Raw genomic sequence first — 22538 nt, 5'->3', positions numbered from 1 at the left:
GGTTATCAAGCTTGCCTTTCACTAGGAAGCAGAGAGGAGGGAGGGGCTGCTTATCAGGGCAAGGTGCGCCTGCCCTCAGCCAGAGCTGGGACTGGCGTTTCTCTGAACTCAAAAATCACCACCCTGCCCCCCACCCTGCAGCCTGCTCCGCATCACCTCGAATCACTGAGGCTGATCTTTCTGCGGACCCTCTGTGACTCTGCTTATGTTTATCTCTCTGTGGGTTTTTCCCTGCTTACTAAAGTAATGCATGCACATTGTAAAATATGTCATACACCACCTCTGATCTTGTCTCCCAGAATCACCACCATCAAGAGTCTGGTAAACCTTTCTCCAAGGTTTGACTGCACTCAACTAACATACATACGTTATTTAAAGTAAAACTGATATAGTCAACACTCAAAAAAATATTTCTTTTTTTTTTTTTTTAAAGGAACTATTTTGAGATATGTCAGAGCACACGGTTCTTTTTTTTTTTTTTTAATTTTATTTATTTATGGCTGTGTTGGGTCTTGGTTTCTGTGCGAGGGCTTTCTCTAGTTGCGGCGAGCGGGGGCCACTCTTCATCGCGGTGCGCGGGCCTCTCACTGTCGCGGCCTCTCTTGTTGCGGAGCACAGGCTCCAGACGCGCAGGCTCAGTAGTTGTGGCTCACGGGCCCAGTTGCTCCGCGGCATGTGGGATCCTCCCAGACCAGGGCTCAAACCTGTATCCCCTGCATTGGCAGGCAGATTCTCAACCACTGCGCCACCAGGGAAGCCCAAAAAAATCTGATTTCTAGGGGAAAACACTCCTAAGACGTGAATTCCAGAAATAAGGTACCCAACTGCTCAAAATGAGAGAGCTTTCAGAAGAATGTGGCTGGAATGTTCCAAGCCTGCCCATTATAAAAACGGAACCCTGGTTATTAATCTGTGCTTATCAAAATTATCACTATTCAACGCCTCTAGGCCCATCAAAAATATTATGAGACCAAATAACGTTTTGCCTGTGAGCCATTCGTGGTAACTTAACTTAGTGTTTGCTTCCTAGGTGTGTCTTCCAACTTACTCAAAAAAAAAGAAATCAAAGTTTCTGTTCCTGAGCCCTGCAAGTCTTTTCAAAGCCCAGCACAATTAGAAGTGATAGCTGGGCATCGCCCTGCTTCGTTTTAATTAGCCATTCAGAAAATCCCTTCTGCAGTCAGGCCTGGCAAGGAGCACGGCTTCAGTGCCAGCCAGGACTGATTAATTTGTGGAGTACATAAACCCCAGGTCAAGGCTAATTGTGTCCTTTTCATGAAGTCATCCCAGGGAACCACTCTCCCTTTCAAGGCAGTGAGCAACCAGTGTTGTGTTTTTATCGTTTCCCCTGTAGTTGGCTGGCTTGGAATTTAGAGCAGTGTCCCTCTGAACCCTGATTCATGCTGAGTTGTTTGGTACCTCATTTCAAGAATCCACAATCCAAGGGTGTTTTTTTCCCACTAGAAGCCAAATTCCCTATTTGTTCATTCAAGAAATATCTATTAGGCACCTACTGTGTGCTAGGCACCAACTATCAAATGCCCCTTGTTGTGTTTTGTTTTGTTTTCAGTTAACAGTAAAAACCAACAGTGGTAACGCCCTTGCTTTGCACCATGCCCTGTTCCAGTTGCTCTATGTGACTTAACTCCCTGCATCTTCACAGTAACCCTAGGAAATAGTTGCTCTTATCATCATCATCGTTTTACACTTGGGGAATGGGAGGCACAGAGAGGTTCAGTAACCTGCCCAACCTCACACAGCTGGTAAGTGGGTGAGGCAGGATTCACGGACGCCCTTCCCTGCCCTCCACCTCTTAGCAGAACATCCAGGCATCGCCCCAGGTATCCTGAGTTTACAGAGTCAGTGTTCTTTTTCAAGAATAAATTCTCTAGCCTTTCTGCCCTACCCAGGGAGGGGTCCATAAGGCATTGTTCTAGATTCCCATCATTACTTAAAGGGAAATTTCCACAGTGTCCGGAGTCCTTGATGTCCTGCAAGTGAAAAAGGAGGATGTCCTCCAATTCTGTGCAGCAGGAACCCAGTTAGGAGGCACCAACCTTGACTTCCAAATGGATCGGTCCATCTACAGAAGGAAAAGTGACAGCATCTGCATCATAAATCTGAAGAGAACAGGGGAGAAGCTTCTGCCGGCAGCTTGTGCCATGGCTGCCACTGAAAACCCAGCCGATGTCAGTGTCATGTCCTCCAGAAGACTGACCGGTGAGCTGTGCTGAAGTTTGCCGCTGCCGCCGGAGCTACTTCTATCTCTGGCTGTTTCACTCCTGGAACCTTCACTTACCAGATCCAGGCAGCCTTCCAGGCGCCAGGACTTCTGGTGGTTACTGATTCCAGCGCTGACCACCAGCCTCTCCCAGAGGCTCTCGTGTTAACCTGCCTACCGTTGCTGTGTGTAGCAGACTCTCCTCTGCACCGTCCCTACAACAAGGGAGCTTCCCCAGCGGGTCTCACGCGGTGGATGCTGGCCTGGGATGTCCTGCGCATGCGTGGTACCATCTCCCGTGAGCACCCGGGGAGGTCATGCCTGATCTCTGCTTCTACAGGGATCCAGAAGAGCCTGAAAAGGAAGAGCAGGCCGGTGCTGAAAAGACTGTAACCCTGGAGCAACGTCGGGGTGAATGGATGCTCCAGCTCCCAAGTTCACTGCCACTCAACCCGAGGTCGCAGACCAATCTGAAGGCTCACAGATGCCCTCTGTGCCTGCCCAGCGGCTCCCTACTGAAGACTGCGGAGCTCAGGCCACTGGTTGGGGAGGCACAACCACTGAGTGGTCCGAAGCTGTTCTTCCAAAGACTCTTAAACAGAAAATGGAAATGAGGTTGATGGAAAATAAAATTTCTTTAAAAAAGAAAAAGCAGAAGACATTCTCTAGCAAGATGGGAACCTTGACAGTAGAGAGGAAGGAGCACGTGTCAATTTAAAGTGTGGCTTCTGGAAATGAGGGGCCGTGATGGGATAAAGTCACATAGCCCCTTTCTCATCAGGATAAGAATGTGCTAGAAAAGTGCCCAGCACAGTGAGTAGTCCTTGCTAAATGGCTCTCTGCCCCTATGATTAGATGTTTTCTGCTCCCTTTTACTAGTTGGGGATATTTTATTTCTCTTTAGCCCCTGGTCACCGCCACCCAAGGGAGGGACCGAGAAGAAAGCAGCAGCAACATGTCTGTGTAATAAACCCACTGGCATCTTTCATGGGAAAGAGGAGGTTATCATGCAAACAAGTTATTAGAAACAGTCATATCTTATTCTCCATGCATCGTTTTAATTTTTTTTTTTAATAACCTTCTCAAGATCTCAGAAGTTATGGTGTCAAATACCACGATGTCAAGCTAGTGGTCAAGCAAGTTAATTACACACAACCTATATTTTTATTTTATTGTATTGTATTTATTTTTTTTGGCCACGCCACGAGGCACGCGGGATCTTAGTTCCCCAACCAGGGATTGAACCCTTGCCCTCGGCAGTGAAAGCACAGAGTCCTAACCACTGGACCGCCAGGGAAGTCCCCAACTTTTTAAATTTGAGTAATTCAGTAAAGAGCAGAGAAGAAACTATGATCACCCCTGTTCCCACCATCTCCAACTCACCACTTTCTGACATTATGAGTTACTTGCTTCCAATTTTATACACACGCACACTCACACAAACGTCTGTGAAAAATGACCCAGGTGAATGTGTGTGTGTGTTTATGGACATCTGGGCAAAAATTTGAAAACATCTAAAGAACTTCTGTCAGCCTGTTGGTATCTCTCTGTGACTGTCTACCCAGCCTGCTCTGGAGGGAATGCCAGAGTCTACGTTTGAGGCCTTTGGGATTAAGTCACCTGGGTCAGTGTCCTCCTGGCCCACCTGCCCCAGTGAGCCCACGTGGTAAAATCTGTTGAGTTTGAGGCATCACTCAAGGCGTTTCTGTGGATCCTGCAGGGGTTTTGTTGTCACCAGTTCGATATTCAGGCTGTCAGGCTGAGCCCCAGGCACAGAATGGTGCGGGACGGCACGTGGGCATCAGCACATCACGTGGCCCACAGGGAGAATGACCCAGCACTTCACACTTTTCAAATTCCCTTTTATCTGCTGCAGCAGTGGCGTTAAACCGGGGATACCTAAGATACAATTTCCTAGTGTTGTTTCATCCCTAGTGCATCACATCTTTTTAAAAAATGCAGTATCTTTCTCCACCCTTAAACTCATCACAGAAAATCCAGAAACAATAAAACAGTGCAAAGAGAAAAAAAGTCAGCCAAACCCACCCCCCGAGAGGCCGTGGTATACCATGCTGACCTGCTCCCCCCAGGCTTTTTCTCTTCGAAGAGACTTTCACTTTTGAAGTTTTTGGTCCACACATCCCTTGTCACGCTCTGGTTTTGCCTTGCAGCGTCCTGTGGTTTTGCAAACCTGTACCAAGCTTCCGGTGGAGGGAAAGAAAATGGTGTTCCATGGAGAGCTAGGGCTTTCGTTCTCACGCTGTAGCTGCTGTAGGTGGTCGATCGCCCACGCTTTCCCCTTCTGTTTCCCAGCTGCCGCTTCTGTCATTAACTTCACGTGACACTCTGACTCGTCCCCAGACCACGCTTCATGCTGATGGAGGGTTATGTCTGCGAAGCACCAGCAATCGGCTCTGCTTAATTTAACAGATAAAAAAATTAACATAGGGAATTTCTTTTTTTTTTTTTTTTTTTTGCTGTCCATGCCCTGCGGCATGCAGGATCTTAGTTCTCGGACCAGGGATTGAACCCATGCCCCCTGCATTGGGAGTGCAGAGTCTTAACCACTGGACTGCCAGGGAAGTCCCCAACATAGGGAATGTCTGTGGAAAGATAACAGAGATGCTCACAGAATAGGAAGAAAAGGTCAGCAGTCAGGGCTTATGGGGCATGTGAAGCAGAGCAGATTTGGGGATCGGAGTGGCAGAAACTAACTGGCATTTTCTTCTGGACCCTTCTCTCAGGATGAACCAAGGCCAACCATTTTTTGGAGCTGCCTTCCAGCTTCAGATTCTAAAGGGGGAGAGAGGGAGGCTTTCCCCAGCTTGGCCACTGTATGCAGGGGACAGAATGGCTGCCCCCCCGAAGTAGAGATGCTCTTTGATACCAAAGGAAAGGAGAACGGATGCTGAGTAGGCAAGAGCAAAGGATGCCACCGTTGTTGGGAAAGTTAATAAAAACTATGACCCTGCTTCTCCCAGAACGCACATGCCCACAGCACCCTCGAACATTCGGGGACATCGTGGGTGCCCCAGGCCCCACCCCATGGGTCTCCTGGTGAAGAGCCCCCACCTCCCCGACATGAACACTGTCTCTTCTCCCACCCTCTGCCCTCTTCCGTCTCCCCAGCACCTACAACTTCTCCGCTGACGGCTTCCATAGTTCGGCCCCGGGGGCCAACTTGTGCCTGGGCTCTGGCGTGCACGGCGGCGTGGACTGGATGAGGAAGCTGGCCTTCCGCTACCGGCGAGTGAAGGAGACGTACAACACCTACAAGAACAACGTCGGCGGTGAGTGGGTCGGGGAGAGCGTCGTCCACGGCGGTCAGAGGGTCTGCCTGTGCTCCAGGCGCACCCCCTGGACCAAGGGAAATTCATCAAGGATGGATGCTGTCACTCGCATCCCACCTGCCCTGTGCCAGGTACTGCTCTGAGAGGCTTATAAGTCGTAGCTCACTCAGTGTCACCCTTGTGACGCCCTCTGGAAGAGGGTACTAAGATTTCATTAGCCTCACTTTAGGGGGGCGGGGCAGGGGCGGGGCTGGGAAGCTGAGGAAGGGATGAAGCGTCTTGCCCATGATTGCACCCCCCCCACCCCCGCCGTGGTTCTCCACGTGTGGTCCTTGGACCAGCAACATCACCATCACCTGGGGACTTGCTGGACATGCAGGTTCTCGGGCCCCACCTCAGACCTGTTGCACCTGAAGCTCTGGGGTGGGCCCGGCCCTCCGTGGCTTAACTTGCCCTCCGGGTGATTCTGATGCTCGTTGGGATTTGAGGACCCCTGGCTTCAGCCCTCACGACTCAGACCGCGGTCCGTGGAGCAGCCACATGAGTGTCACCTGGGAGCTTGTTGGAAATGTAGGCTCTCCGGCCCCTCCCCAGGTGACTGAGTCAGATCTGCATTTTTAACACGATTCCCAGCTGGTCTGTGGAAACACTGGTTCTCAGACTTGGCTCATATTGGAACCCCTTGAGGAGTTTCCAGTTCTAATGTTCTTGGCCTGGCTGCTGCCTGGCATCGGGACTCAGAGAGCTCCCTGGTGACTCTACTGTGCAGCCGAGGTGAAAGCCACCAGCTTCGGTGGCAGGAGAGCACTGGCTATCACACTGAACAAGAAGTCTGGAAGGGGCTGAAGGCAGGGTTGGCTCGGCAGTGACCAGGCCCTCGATCACTATTTCTCGAATTCTCTAGGCCGCTGGCTCTTAACAGGTGATGCCACTTCCCCCCATCCCAGGAGGCATTTGGGGATGTTTTTGATTATCACAAGGTCTCTAACCAGCTACTGGCCAGTAAAGGGAAGAGGTTTGAGTAGGCGGCTACTCAACTCCATTGACTGATCCAGTCAATCTCAAAATAAAATTAAGGTCACTGGATTGAAGTTGACCTTGGGTGTCATCTGATTTGAAACCTAGACTCACCTTCCCTAACCCTACTCCCCCCCAGCCCTTTAAAATGACAGCAACTATTATTTTTATTTGCTTTGTCCATAGGCTTGATAGGAGCTCCCAAAAGAGAGACCTGGCTACAGCTCAGAGCCGAGCTGGAAGCTCTGACGGACCTCTGGCTGACCCACTCCCTGAAGGCACTAAACCTCATCAATTCCCGGTAGGTGGGAGCCCCCGTTTTCCTTTGTGCCACTTAACTTTCTCCCATTCGAGGGTGGTGGCCCCTCCATTTCCACACTTGGGAGAATTGGACCCCCAAATTCTCCCCTGCACACCTTCCAGACATTTGATAAAGCTGAGGTGTACAAGGCACCATGGACACCTTGTCCCTCAGATGTGCAGATAGTAGCAGAGACTGATCGGGGGCCAGCAGAGCTAAAGACCTTTGTACGTAGGTCTATCGTCCCATCCGCTCTTGCCCACAACATCACCCTGTGAAAACCATTTTATAGGATCACACAGATCATCTGGCGGGCTCTTAGTGAGGTCAGGAGGGCCCAGTTTCATTCTAGACCTCCCACTGAATTGCCTCTTGCTCTTAAATAAGATCACCTGGGCCAGAGAACAAATTACTCCCCTGCAGCATCAGAATTCTTGTGAGCCAACAGATGAATGGTCACAAAATGGCAGCTCATGAGCTGAATCCATCCTGCTGATGTGTTTTGTTTGATAAACACTTTGTCCCAAAGACTGGGAAAGTTAATCCATAGCTGCAGGTTTCGAGGATCTTGGAAAACGTCAGAACTGGCATGTGCTCTGCAGTTTACCCCAGTCCTCACCTCTCCCTGTTGTCCTACACTTGTTCCATGTCACTCATGCACACTGCCAATAGGTCCCTACAGCTACTTTAGTGTGTGGCCCTTGCAGTAAACATTTTTTTTAATTTATTTTTGGCTGCGTTGGGTCTTCGTTGCTGTGCACGGGCTTTCCCTAATTGTGGTGAGCAGGGGCTACTCTTTGGTGTGCGGGCTTCTTGTTGTGGTGGCTTCTCTTGTTGCAGAGCGCAGGCTCAGTAGTTGTGGCTCACGGGCTCTAGAGCACAGGCTCAGTAGTTGTGGTGCATGGGCTTAGTTGCTCCGTGGCATGTGGGATCCCCCTGGACCAGGGCTCGAACCCGTGGCCCCTGCATTGGCAGGCAGATTCTTAACCACTGAGCCACCAGGGAAGCCCAACATTTTTTTTTAAGTTTTTATTGAATTTGTTACAATACTGCTTCTGTTTTACTTTTTTTGGTTTTTTGGCCACGAGGCATGTGGGATCTTAGCTCCCTGACCAGGGATCGATCTCGCACCCCCTGCATCGGAAGGCGAAGTCTTAACCACTGGACCTCCAGGGAAGTCCCTAACATTTGCTTTTTTTTATTTATTTATTTTTTTGGCTGTGCTGGGTCTTCGGTTCGTGCGAGGGCTTTCTCTAGTTGCGGCAAGTGGGGGCCACTCTTCATCGCGGTGCGGAGACCGCTCTTCATCGCGGTGCGCGGGCCTTTCACTATCGCGGCCCCTCCCGTCGCGGGGCACAGGCTCCAGACGCGCAGGCTCAGCAGTTGTGGCTCACGGGCCCAGCTGCTCCGTGGCATGTGGGATCTTCCCAGACCAGACCAGGGCTCGAACCCGTGTCCCCTGCATTAGCAGGCAGATTCTCAACCACTGCGCCACCAGGGAAGCCCCATTTGCTTTTTAAATAGGAAAAATATTACACTTGTGTTAGATTTCAATGTGTCAGGCAGCTTCAGGCTTAAAAGAGAGGAATAGCTTGGAGGATCCTTGAGCTCTAGCCTCACCTGAAGACGACTTAGCCAGAGCCTCCAAACCCCATCAGAATTCCCACCGACTCCAGGCTCAGCTGCAGGGGGAGGAGGCCTGGCCTTGTGGTACCTTGGAGTTCTGACTCACCATCTCCTTTGTCCTCAGGCCCAATTGTGTCAACGTGCTGGTCACCACCACTCAACTAATTCCTGCCCTGGCCAAAGTCCTGCTGTACGGACTGGGCTCCGTGTTTCCTATTGAGAACATCTACAGTGCAACCAAGACAGGTAGGGGAGCCCAGACCTCAGAGTGGTACGGGGAGGGAGGGTAAGGTCAGCTTTGCCTGCCAGGTTTGGAAAGTTTAAGGAAAACGACACTAGGGAAGTTAAAGAGCTTGTCCATGGGCATGGACAAATCTCCCAAATCCCCCAAACAACCCTCATAGACCCACTGGGTTTAACCTCTGCTTCTAGAGAAATTGGTTAGGATTGCAGTTTTCCAAAGTGTGTGTATTAGTTAGGATACCTGCAAAGCTGCTGTAGCAAATACACCCCACATACAAGGGCTTAATTACATCAAGGCCAAAGCTTATTTCTCCCTCAGATGTCAACAGACCAGAGGTGAGTGATCCAGGCTGATGGGGTGACTCTGTCCTCATACTCACCCAGGAAGCCAGGTTCTTCCCATTTTACCACCATCCCCTATAATTTTATCCTCATGTACATGGTCAAATCAGATTCTGCCATATTGTCATTCCAGCTTATGAGAAGGGGGAAGAGAGGAAGGAGTAATGCGCGTCCATTATTGTAAAGCCAAGGCTCAGAAGGAGGTGCATGTTACTTCTACTCACTTCCTATTAACCCAGCTTAGTCACATGGCCACAACTAATTGCAAGGGAAGCTGGGAAATGTAGTCCATAGCTAAGTGACTGTGAGCCCAGGTAAAACTCATGAAATTCCATTACTAAGGAAGCAGAGGAAGACAGTTCCCCCCACCCCAGGATGGTATATGAGGTGGTTTTAATTTAGGTAGTATGGCCATTAACTAATCTAACCTCGAACCACACAGAAAACTATTGTTTTTTTAATGCTCTTTCAAAGAGATGGTCTCAATTTAGTGTTATCTTGCTTTAACACCTCTTTAATACTTGCTAATCTCCTTTATTAACAAAGAAAACAAGCCTTAGGCTTAGAACTTTCATCAGATAAGAGAATTCAATAACTAGAAATTAACAGCATCGTTTGTCATCAGGGCAAGTAATACTGATTTTTCTTGTGGGGGAGGAGGCTGATTTTTTTTTTTCTTGTATCACCTAAAAATGTATACTAATACAAAGCCTAGTAGTTTTTAATTAGAAATGTTTACCTGTTTTTTTTCTGGAGCAAGAACAAATATATGGTATGCACTTTGGAAGCATTTTCTTAGAGCAGTTTTTGCCTTTACTGAAGTTCTAGACCAGAGATACTGCTAAACAAACATCCTTCAGTGCTCAGGGCAGCAAAGAATTTAGCCAGCCCAAAATGTCAGTAACACCGAGGCTAAGAAATCCCGATGGGGCGGTGAAGCACTTAGCCTACTCTATGCTGGCATCTGCTGAGTGACAGCTGTTCTTTTTAGTGCTCTTCTCATTATGATGATGGTTACTAAACTTGCTGAAACAGGATGAGCTAAGGTCTGAATTTAGTGTGCCTGGATCGATGCTGCTGCCCAGCCACTGGGAAGAAGGAAAATAAATACAAAAAGGTGATCATCTACAGGGAGCAAGAAAACAACGAACAGCCGAGTCGCACAAGGGCCACTCTGTTGCCAGGCTGCCCACCTCGGACACGTGAATCCTGGCACCTCTGCTTCCTAACTAACTCTGGGGATCCTGGGCAGATCATGTCCAGGGCACCTCTCAGAGCCTCGTGTCCTTACCTGTATAATGGGCCCATCACTCCTACACCGGACAGCTGCATAGACGCCAGGGCTTGTCTCAGACCCCCGCACTGCCTCTCCTGCTGTGTCACCGTGGGCAAGCCACTTAACCTCTCTGTGCCTCTGCACTGTCATCCGTCACATGGGGATGGGGACAGTGACGCCTCGAAGTTTGCTTGAGGATGAAATGATTAATACCTGGTCCCTATGAAGACCTTTGTAAGAAGGCTGTACAAAGTGAGTTCTTGATTAGCGGTTATTAGTCACCTCAATCCTGGGTCCTCACCAAGTGTCTTTTCTTTCTTTCCTTCTTCCGTGCAGGGAAGGAGAGCTGCTTTGAGAGGATAATGCAGAGATTCGGCAGAAAAGCCGTCTACATCGTGATTGGCGATGGCGTGGAAGAGGAGCAGGGGGCGAAAAAGGTATTCACTCCATCCGTCTCTCCGGCTGCTTTTTCCTCCTCTCTTGAGCCCGTCTCCTTCCCAGGCTCTTTGCTCGCCCGTCCCCTCCCATTTGGAAATCGCAGAAGCATCCTGAGTAATTTCCTGCAAATCCCCCTCCGGGCCTTTGGCTGCCACCCCGGTAGCCCTGCATTGTTTCTGGGACAACTGCTTGGGAGCCGAGAGACCCTCTGTCAGGGCAGGCTGGTCGGGGGGCTGGTGCATGTGTGTGTGTGTTTTATTTAATGCTTACTGATCATATGTTCCAGGAACCCTTCCCAGTTAATAAAGACAGCATTAAGCTAATGAAAAAGAAAATCCTGCATTTGTGATCTCAGGCCCATGAGGAGAGGGGCAGGGGGGTTCTGGTGGCCACAGCTCTGTTCTTGGAAAAGAAACAGCTGCCAAAGCCCTGGATCTGGACCTGTCAACAGCATCCCAGAGAGCCTGCCACCCCCCACCCAGAGAGGCCTGGGAAGCAGATGGTTAATGTCACAGAGCTTAATTTGGGGGACGTGGTTTCCCCCGTCCTGCCCCAGAAACAGATTCAAAGGAAATGCAAAAATGTTTAGGGGGTCTCAGCGGATGGAACTCATGAGAAGACGGAGGGCCCCGAGGGCCCCGAGAGAGGGGTGCTTAGAAGGCTTTGCATATACTGTTCCATCCACCTGGAAGGCTCCTCCGCTTTCCCAGCTCTCCCGGACTCATCCTTTCAGCCTCAGCAACACTTCCAGAGGGAAGAATTCTCTCCCCAGCTCCCACTCCAGCTCAGTCAGGTCTGCCTGCAACTCCCTGCCCCAGCTGTCCCTATTCCTTCTCCAGGGCATTATCCCCTCCTGTCATGAAAGAATTACCTGTGTGATTGGTGGCTTCATCACCGACTCTCCAGCTGGTGTGTAAGCTCCATTAGCTGAGCACCTACTGTGTGCCAGCTACTGTTGCAGGCGCTGGGCGTCCTGCAGTGAGCAGAACAGACAGGGCTCTCACCCCTCGCTCAGCTCACAGCCTGGGAATGAGCAATCAACCCCTAAGTGTAACATGCGTGTCAGATGATGACCAGAGCTTTGGCGAAAAATAAAGCAGAGAATGGGGAACAGAGGAGATTCTAAGAGAGGGGCAGCTACATGTGTACGTGGTGGTCAAGCCTGCCTCGCTGCGAGGTGACAGCTGAGCAAAGATGGGAGGAGGAGAGCGAGTGAGCCAAGTGAGTATCAGAGGGAGGGAGTTCCCGGAGAGGAACCAAGAAGTTCAGAGGTCGCAAGGCTGGAGCGTCCTGCAGGGAGCTGGCATAGCTGCTGGCTGCACGATGCACCAGGCGAGTGGGGCGGGGCAGGAGGTGCAGTCAGGGAGGTGCCTGGGGCCTTTGGAGGGACTTCAGCTTTTACCCCGAGCACTTCTTTTTAAAGCATATTTCTTAAACTTTAAAAATGAATTGATTCAGAGGAAAAAAATATTAAGTAAATAGTAGGGGTGATACACCAGAATATGACCAAAACAGTAGCGTGAATCATCACATGAATCCAGCACCAGTGTGCCAGGTCAAGAGCCTGGTCTCTGGTGAGACTACTTGAAGCCCACTGCCAGGATGGAAGGGGGATTCTAGAGCCCCTCTTCCAAGTTCAGATCTAATAGAAAATAACCTCTGCCCTAAGCATGTGACAGCGATCAGAATAAACTCTGCTTCTATCAAAGTTGACCTGGTAAGTGAGAACCCGCTTAGGCCCGTGGCCGCGGGCACCCCCCCCCCCACATGCCCTCCGGTTCTCACCTGGAGAATGACAGGGACATCCATGAAGCAGTGGCTGCCGTTCACCCACCTTCTCACCAGTCAAAGGACGTTTCTTAGGGCAGCGTAGCAGATGTTTTGAAATGACGGTTTACTCTCCTGAAATGAAATACTAATGGATAATAAAACCTCCTTATAACCGTAATGTCCAGGAGATCAACATCCGATGATACATCAAAGAGAAATAAGGGAAAGTCATTTATACTCACAGTAACGTGTGCTTCAGTATGTGAACATTTGAGCACAAAATCTCACACCCAAATGTGCCATCACTGAGGATGTGAGCCGGCAAACACAGGGGACACAGGTGTGCGGTCTTGGCCATTCACGAAGCCAGCGAGGTGCCGCAGCTGTCACGTGACTGCTCCAAACTGCGAAGCAACCCATGGGAAGGTTCTGAATAAAACAAATAGACTTCCCCAGTTGACACGGTAATTGCAGCCCTGGGGAAGTCGGGTTTTATTAAAAGCACGAGAAAAATGCTCTATTTATATGTGACAAGTAAAGTGGAGTTAAGGGTCTACACTCAGGTTATTAAGAACAGGTTTGTGCTTACTTAAATATCTGGCAGGACATCTGAAAGTCATTCAGGTGGAAGGTGTGTGGGATGAGGCAGGAGACCTGCTCCCACCTGCAGTGCCCCAAATCAGGACAACAGTCAAAAATCACACCCCTAGAAATTGCCAAGTCACCCCTAATGGGCGGGCTTCTCCTTTGAGACCTGCTGGTCTGGGGTCGCCCTTGCATAGGGGGCCAGGAGGAGGGGGAGCTGACGGAGGTGCCTCCTCAAGTTCTGTGTCCCGGGCGCCTCCCTCACCTCACCCTACAGCCGCCCTGCTCTCACAGAAACAGGTGACCAGGGGAGCGCATTTTGCTCTAAATCCTAGCTCTGCCACTGTTGGCTGTGTAGCCTTCAGCAGATGGCAACCCTCTCTGAGCTGCCTTTTTAATCTGTCACACTTGCTGAGAACAGGCGCATGGGGCCCAGCAGAGAAACCGTGCCTAGTTAGCCCTCAACAGCCCGAAGCTGTGTGATTACTACTCCCCAGGGCCAGGGGAGGGGAGAAGGCTAAATCCACCTTCAGAAATTCAGAGGAGGTTCTCTCTCCTGGGGAGCCAGCAGAAAAAGAAAACAAGAATGCCAGTTTTCACATAACATGAAAACTCACCGAAATCTCTCGTTTGCTCCAAGTCCACAGGAGAAGCACGTTGCTAAGACCCGGCTGAGGGTGTGGATGGGGTGGGCTCCAGTGGGGCCAGGGCTGCCCAGGTTCTGCGGAGTTTGCTTTGCCAGAGATGCCAGCCAGCAGCTTAAACAGTGGAGAGCTTTCTTCATCTCTCGTTAGCCGCCCAGACAGCTGGGACAGCACCAGGGACCCGGGCCCCTTCTGTCTTGCTGCTCTGCCAGTCCCAGTACTGCTCTTTCCACAAAGTCCAAGACGGCTCCTCACCACGCCCACGTCTGCACTCCAGCCACCAGGAAGAAAAGGGGAAGGACTCCTCTTCGTTTTAAGAGCACAGCTGATATAGGTCAACATCACTGCTGCTCAGACCCCATTGGCCAGATTTGAGTCACATGATCACACCTTGCCACAAAGGTAGCTGGGAGATGTACCCTTTATTCTCAGCCACCAAGTTCCTAGCAAAAGAAAAGAAAAGAAAAAAAAAAAAAAAAAGCGCTTTCTGAGAGAGAGGGAAGAAAGGGTGTTGGGAGCCAGCTGGCAGTCTCCAGCCCAGCTGGCATGTGGCAGGGCGGTAACTGGCACCCTACTTAACCCCAGGCCTTAACCACTACTCTTTATTACTGACATCATCATTTTATTTAATCCTCCAACCCCCTCCCCCTGCGAAGTGGGTACCATTCCGCTTCATTTTATAGGGAACATGTTTCAGACTCAGAGAGGTTCATTAATTTACCTAAGGTCACACAGCTGGTACATGAAAACTGCTGTGTGTTTTGCTCCAAACGCCTGGCAGGAAGGAGGTGGACTTAGGAGTTTCAAACACTGTCAGTCTGCACCCCTGACCTGGTCAGAAGAGAGTGGAGTCCACCAAAGAAGACTGGGGCACACACCCCACGCACCAAGCTCCCCTAAGAACCCCCGCAGTGTCTGAAGCAGCAGCCCCAGCCCATTAGTGAGAAAGCCTATGCACCAGCAGCTCTCCCGGCCTGATGGATGGGACTCATTAGCCCAGGCCACTGGACGCCTGAGCAGCATGAAATACGGTGACAGGACGAGGGGCTTCAACTGTTTCTGCTGACAGTGTTGTTAATATCTCCATTTTAGTGGGTCATTTGTCTCCCCCTCTCCACAAGTGATAAATCTACCTACGCTCTGGAGCCACCAGGCCTGGGAGGGAGATGGCTGAGATAGTCTCTTCCCCTTTGCTCATTTCCTCCCAGAAAAAATGAATTACACTCTTTGAAGAGGGACTGGATTGGCCAGGTGGTGACCAGCATCCATCTTTGCAGAGAATGAAAGGCTTGGCCGGGGTGAGGGGAGGGTGGGGGAGCTGAAAGGCATTAAAGAGCTGGCATATGTTGCCCATGATGGATAGTCTTCTGCTTCCTTTGGGCAAAAGAGAAAAAGATGTGTCCATTGAGGGCTTTGCTTGAGAAACCCACCTTCCTGTCTTTCCTCCCTCCCTTCCTCTTTTCATTCCTTCCACGAATATTTATTAAGCGCCCACTATGTGCCAGGAGCCATGCAAGGCAGCAGTGAATATGACATTTCAAGCTCAAACCCTCCTCAAGGCCTTTTGCACTTGCTGTCTTCTACCTCGACTACCTCCCCACGCGTTTGCATGGCTCCCTCCTTTGTGTTCTCTGGGTCCTGCTTAAATGTCACCCCCCTAGAGAGGCCTTCCCTGACCCAACTATCAAAAGTGCAGAGCCCCCAGAGACAGGAAAGGGTCGTTGTGCTCCTGGAACCAAAAGGACACCTGTATAGTTTCTACCCTGTGGGCATAGAACCTCAAGGGGCAGCAGAACTACCACAAGAACTTGGGGCATCCATATGTTCATCACCCTCTGTTCACTCAGTAAATAATTGAAGGTCAATGACTGTCTTGAGGAGGCTCAGTATCTTGTAGCTGCAGGTAGCAGAAAACCTATGTAATGAGGACTTAAACATTTGCTCACCTAACAAGATTAGAAGTAGGAACTAACACAATATTGTAAAACAACTATACTCCAATTTAAAAAAAAAAAAGATTACAAGTAGGCGTATCCTAGGTTGTTTCCATGGGTCTAAAAATTCACCAAGCATCCCTTTCCATCATTTTGCTCTACCTTTCTAACCATCTTTGGCATTTTCTTTTCTGATATTTTGCCTCATGATCCCAAAGCAGCTGCCACGGCTCCAGACATCACATACTAACATGTCAGCATCCAAATAAAAAGGGCAAGTAAGGAGGAAGGAGTTCTCCTCAGGTGCCCCTCTCTAATCATGGAGGAAAACCTTTCTCAGAAGCCCCCAGCCAACTTCCTCATTGGCTTCAACGGGTCACAAGTCAGATGGATACAGGACAAACCCCTGGTTAACAAGGCTGGGGTTGTCATCACTTAGACAATCATAACTCATTCCCTACCTCTTGGGCACGGCGCTGCCAAATTCTGGGTTCTGGAAGTAGGAAGAAGGGAGGATGGCTGTTGGACAGGCAACAACTTTAGTCAACGGTCACATTTTCCTGTGATAAACAGGCAGTCAAGTTTTTTCTCTGGAGTCAGACAGACCTCTCTGTGCCTCAGTCTCCTCATCTGTAATATAAGATACACATAGTATACAGCAAGTATTATCCCCATTTTACAGACAAGCACCAAAGTAAATTATTTAAGATCACCCAGCTAATGGTGGTAGAACAGAGCTTTGCAAAAGGGCACTGAAACATTTAACCCTCACGCTATGGAAGTATCAATATTTTGCAAATTTTTCTCTCCACATGAGTGATTTCTTTCCATAATCAGCATAACACTTCTTTTACACCAATTACAACTTTTGCTGTATCTGCATGCTGCCTGTACTGTTACCTACTTAATGTTTCCCTTTCAATAGATGCACTTATGTTTAAAATTGAAAACTTGATAGCATGACAATAACACAGAGCAAGCATCACCTGCTGTAAAGAAAAGGAAAAGATAAAAAAGACTCTCTGAGACCAGCCCTATCTGTTCAAATGGAGATTAGTGAGAGTTAGGGAGGGGTTGAAGACACAGTAGCATCTAGTCAAGACTTTCTATCTGAAGTAGCAGGATTGAGAACACATTTTTAAAACGGAATAGCTCTCTCGCTGTGTGATTTAATTCCATGTCAGCATGCTGCCTAAGACCACGCTGGTCCCAACAGAGGAGAGAGGGTCAAACAGTCCACATGTCGGACACTGCAGGATAAGCCAATCAGAATAGGCTCAGGTGGGGGGGTGGGGGGGGGGAATTGGGAGATTGGGATTGACATATATACAGTACTATGTATAAAATATCAATAGATAACTAATAAGAACCTACGGTACAGCACAGGGAACTCTACTCAGTGCTCTGTGGTGACCTAAATGGGAAGGAAAAAGGGGGTTATATGTATAGGTATAGCTGATTCACTTTGCTGTACAGCAGAAACTAACACATTGTAAAGCAACTATACTCCAATCAAAATTAAAAGTAAGTAAATAAATAATTTTTTTTAAAAAAAACAGACTCAGAAGGAATAGAAAGGATGCCTGACCACGTAGGGGTCCACCAACGATGTTCTGTGCTCCCGGTTTGGGAAATGCCCACGTGCTACACTGACTCAGTGTGAATTCTCCTAAGGCTCTAACCATGGGCGTGGGATCCGGGGGGGGGCTGTGGGAAGCACCGCGAAGAGCCGTAACCGTGTGGCTGGTGTTCTGTGTTCCAGCACAACATGCCTTTCTGGCGGATATCCTGCCACGCGGACTTGGAGGCGCTGAGGCACGCCCTGGAGCTGGAGTATTTATAGCAGAACCTGCAGCCTCGCCACCTGCCATCAGAGAGGCAGCCCACCCGCCCAGGCCCCCGGTTTTCCCCACCTCCCCTGCCAGATGCTAGACACCAGGCAGGGTCCCTCCCGCCAAGAGGACGTGTCCGGTGACCATCTCAGAAGCTGTCCTTTCAGCTCCAACGCGGGTCCAGAGAAACACAGTACCCAGCAGTGGCTTTGGAATATTTAACTTTGGGGAAAAGGGCTGGCTCTGAGTCCAGACTTTTCTGCAAGGCTCACAAGCAAGGAATTCCTGATTCGGGGGAGGGCTGGTGATGAGGAGGGGACAGGCTCTTTTTTTTCTCCACTTTAATTTATGGACTAATCTCATTACTCTGGTATTACGCTCTTGTACCTGTGTTGTTGGTTTTTGTTTTCTCAGCTGGCATGTGGGGCAGTGCACAGCTCTAATTTAAGCCTCTCTGCTCTGAGTTGTGCTTTGAGGGGACAATCATTCTTTGAACAGAGGGAGGCGATTCGGGGCTGTGGGGGAGACTATTGCTTATTTTTGTTTTTAAGAACGTAACCTGATGTCATGTGGACAGTGCACGTGCCTTATGCTGCCATCTTGTTTTCTAGGAAGAGGGAACCCTGGGGAGGAGGCAGTACTTTGTGACGGAAAAAGGCATTAAATAAAACCACGTTTACATTTTGAAGTGGGGTAGAGTGTCACTACTTTATTACTGCTTTTGAGGCTTCTGAATGTGTTGTTGTTTTCCAAAACCTTTTCAGTTACGGAAGTATAAAATCCAACTCAAACTGCGTTAAGCCAAAGAAAAAAGAAAATCGTCTCCAGGAACTTTGGGTGATACTGTCTTCAGCCATAGCTGGATCCAGGTGATCAAGTGACTTTCTCCTGTGTGGTTTTTTGTTGTTTTTTTTTTTTTATAAAAGCCCCACTCTTTCTTTTCTTTTTATTTATTTATTTATTTTTGGCTGCATTGGGTCTTCGTTGCTGTGCGCAGGCTTTCTCTAGTTGCAGTGAGCAGGCGCCACTCTTCGCTGCAGTGTGTGGGCTTCTCTTGTTGCAGAGCACGGGCTCTAGGCTTGCGGGCTTCAGTAGTTGTAGCACGCAGGCACAGTCATTGTGGCGCACAGGCTTAGTTGCTCCGCGGCATGTGGGATCTTCCCGGACCAGGGCTCGAACCCATGTCCCCTGCATTGACCGGTGGATTCTTAACCACTGCGCCACCAGGGAAGCCCTCCTGTGTGGTTTTACTTCTCGGGCAGGCTCTTCCCTGTGTGGCAAAGATGGCTCCAAAAATCTTTCGGCAAAACCATACCAGCAGAAAGAGAGCACTTTCTGCACAGCGGTTCTAGCAAAAGCCCCAAGATTGTGTCAAACCTGAGTCATGAGCTGCCCATGGAGCTGGATAGGGTTCAATCTCTCATGAGCAGAAAGCTGGGGAGAGCTTGTCCCCCAAAGGAGGAATCAGTGAGCTACTCCTAAAAGAACTGGGGAAAATGGGGGTTGGGATGGAAACTAGAACTGACCTCCATGCCATTGGTAGGACTTTATTTTCCAGCGGATGAGCCAAGGATCCAGTGTAGGGAACAGGGAGGGACATCTGGAGAAGTTCCAAGGACATCTTGAGCTCTGTTGCTGCCCACAGAGTTCCAAGTAGGGCCTCGATCCGTTTGATTGGATGCTAAGCATAAGTATAGGCTTCTCCCTCTATTTATGTTGGTGAAATCCAGGGTCACCAATTGGCTGGCATCCGTGTCAGTGGAGATGGGAGATGACTTGATGGATGATTGGAGTCTCAGAGCTAGAATCTGATAGATGGAAAGTCATCACCAAGGGTGAGACAGACTCCCTGGCTAGGCTCTGAGCTCCCTGGGGGCAGGTGCTGATGGTTTCATCTCTGTATTCCCCCAAATCAAGCACGAGTGTCGTTCTTGGAATCAATCTACAGAGTGGATACTGACATAAATTGGAATCCCATTATAGATGATGTGGAAGGAAGGATGAAAGTATAATTGGAATCATAGTTAGGTAATTGGGTGAATGGATATTTGTAAAAATGGCTGAATAGATGTCTAAATAGGTGGGTGGATGGATGGTTGGTTAGGTGACGGGATGCTTGAGTGATTTGAAGGTGGATGTTTAGCAAGGTGATTGGAGAACGGAAGAATAAATGGATGGATAATTGTTGGGATGACTAGATGGATAGCTATATAGATTATGAGTGGATGGATGACTGAATTGAAGACTGAATGGTTGTATGGTGAGATGAATGGATAGGTGGTTGTTTGGATGAGTGAATGGTTGCATGGCTTTATGGAAAGATGGATAGATGGTTAGGAGGGTGAGTGAGTGGCTAAATGGATGGATGGATGTTTGAGTAGTTGGATGGAACGACTGATGGTTGATGGGTGATTGATAGTAATACTGTGATGGCTGGATATGTGGGCGCAAGAATGGTGTAATAATTAGATGGATGGTTAAATGGAGGTAAAGAATCCCTAGAGTTAGTTGCCTAGAACATGTGGGTCCACCTCACTATTATTTGCCTACTTAGATTTTTTGTAATGAGTGGAGGAGTTTTACTGGATGAATTGACTTCTGGCTGGAGTAGAGAAAGGGACTGGAGCAGAACCTCCCAGGGAGTCAGCCATGTGAACGCTCCTGGATCCTCCCTGTCTCCCCATTGATTGGTACCCCTGCCACTCAGGCACCCACTTGTAATCATGCACTATCCAGCCCTCCCTTTCTGCCACCATCAAAACCTGCTGTCAGCAAAAATTCTGCTTAGGGAGATTGGTTCAAGATGGCGGAGTAGAAGGACGTGCGCTCACTCCCTCTTGCAAGAGCACCGGAATCACAACTAACTGCTGAACAATCATCAACAGGAAGACACTGGAACTCACCAAAAAAGATACCCCACATCCAAAGACAAAGGAGAAGCCACAGTGAGACGGTAGGAGGGGTGCAATCACAATAAAATCAAATCCCATAACTGCTGGGTGGGTGACTCAAAAACTGGAGAACACTTATACCACAGAAGTCCACCCATTAGAGTGAAGGTTCTGAGCCCCACGTCAGGCTTCCCAACTGGGGGGTCCGGCAATGGGAGGAGGAATTCCTAGAGAATCAGACTTTGAAGGCTAGCAGGATTTGATTGCAGGACTTCGACAGGACTGGGGGAAACAGAGACTTCACTCTTGGAGGGCACACACAAAGTAGTGTGCGCATCGGGACCCAGGGGAAGGAGCAGTGACCCCACAGAGACTGAACCAGACCTACCTGCTAGTGTTGGAGGGTCTCCTGCAGAGGCAGGAGGTGGCTGTGGCTCACCATGAGGACAAGGACACTGGCAGCAGAAGTTCTGGTAAGTACTCCTTGGCATGAGCCCTCCCAGAGTCTGCAATTAGCCCCACCAAAGAGCCCAGGTAGGCTCCAGTGTTGGGTCGCCTCAGGCCAAACAACCAACAGGGAGGGAACCCAGCCCCACCCATCAGCAGACAAGTGGATTAAAGTTTTACTGAGCTCTGCCCACCAGAGCAACAGCCAGCTCTACCCACCACCAGTCCCTCCCATCAGGAAACGTGCACAAGACTCTTAGATATAGCCTTATCCACCAGAGGGCAGACAGCAGAAGCAAGAAGAACTACAATCCTGCAGCCTGTGGAACAAAAACCACATTCACAGAAAGACAAGATGAAAAGGCAGAGGGCTATGTACCAGATGAAGGAACAAGATAAAACCACAGAAAAACAACCAAACGAAGTGGAGATAGGCAACCTTCCAGAAAAAGAATTCAGAATAATGATAGTGAAGATGATCCAGGACCTCGGAAAAAGAATGGAGGCAAAGATTGAGAAGATGCAAGAAATGTTTAACAAAGACCTAGAAGAATTAAAGAACAAACAAACAGAGATGAACAATACAATAACTGAAATGAAAAATACACTAGAAGGAATCAATAGCAGAATAACTGAGGCAGAAGAACGGATAAGTGACCCGGAAGACAGAATGGTGGAATTCACTGCTGTGGAACAGAATAAAGAAAAAAGAATGAAAAGAAATGAAGACAGCCTAAGAGACCTCTGGGACAACATTAAATGCAACAACATTTGCATTATAGGGGTCCCAGAAGGAGAAGAGAGAGAGAAAGGACCCGAGAAAATATTTGAAGAGATTATTGTCGAAAACTTCCCTAACATGGGAAAGGAAATAGCCACCCAAGTCCAGGAAGCGCAGAGAGTCCCATACAGGATAAACCCAAGGAGAAACATGCCGAGACACATAGTTATCAAATTGGCAAAAATTAAAGACAAAGAAAAATTATTGAAAGCAGCAAGGGAAAAAGGACAAATAACATACAAGGGAACTCCCATAAGGTTAACAGCTGATTTCTCAGCAGAAACTCTACAAGCCAGAAGGGAGAGGCATGACGTATTTAAAGTGATGAAAGGGAAGAACCTACAACCAAGATTACTCTACCTGACAAGGATCTCATTTAGATTTGATGGAGAAATCAAAAGCTTTACAGACAAGCACAAGCTAAGAGAATTCAGCACCACCAAACCAGCTCTACAACAAACGCTAAAGGAACTTCTCTAAGTGGGAAACACAAGAGAAGAAAAGGACCTACAAAAACAAGCCCAAAACAATTAAGAAAATGGTCATAGGAACATACATATCAATAATTACCTTAAACGTGAATGGATTAAATGCTCCAACCAAAAGACACAGGCTTGCTGAATGGATACAAAAACAAGACCCATATATATGCTGTCTACAAGAGACCCACTTCAGACCTAGGGACACATACAGACCGAAAGTGAGGGGATGGAAGAAGATATTCCATGCAAATGGAAATCAAAAGAAAGCTGGAGTAGCTATACTCATATCAGATAAAATAGACTTTAAAATAAAGAATGTTACAAGAGACAAGGAAGGACACTACATAATGATCAAGGGATCAATCCAAGAAGAAGATATAACAATTATAAATATATATGCACCCAACATAGGAGCACC

The 22538-nt window shown here is 48.7% G+C and overlaps 1 protein-coding gene and 1 pseudogene across 2 annotated transcripts in view; both read left to right on the top strand.

Moving 5' to 3' along the window:
* EYA2 (EYA transcriptional coactivator and phosphatase 2) overlaps positions 1 to 18207 on the top strand; it is a 259292-nt gene extending 241085 nt beyond the window's left edge. For both annotated transcript variants that reach the window (XM_036827587.1, XM_036827586.1), the window contains exons 12-16: positions 5351 to 5511; positions 6715 to 6829; positions 8580 to 8701; positions 10653 to 10753; positions 17450 to 18207. In XM_036827587.1, the coding sequence (XP_036683482.1) occupies positions 5351 to 5511; positions 6715 to 6829; positions 8580 to 8701; positions 10653 to 10753; positions 17450 to 17530 (580 nt within the window). In that variant the 3' untranslated portion in view covers positions 17531 to 18207. The remainder of the gene's footprint in view (positions 1 to 5350; positions 5512 to 6714; positions 6830 to 8579; positions 8702 to 10652; positions 10754 to 17449) is intronic.
* LOC118880902 lies at positions 1716 to 4643 on the top strand (annotated as a pseudogene).
* Positions 18208 to 22538: the final 4331 nt, after the last annotated feature.

The sequence above is a fragment of the Balaenoptera musculus genome, chromosome 15, assembly GCF_009873245.2.
Source record: "Balaenoptera musculus isolate JJ_BM4_2016_0621 chromosome 15, mBalMus1.pri.v3, whole genome shotgun sequence".
Taxonomy (NCBI): domain Eukaryota; kingdom Metazoa; phylum Chordata; class Mammalia; order Artiodactyla; family Balaenopteridae; genus Balaenoptera; species Balaenoptera musculus.
The sequence above is the reverse complement of the archived record's forward strand: the minus strand, read 5'-3'. Positions and strand labels throughout refer to the sequence as shown.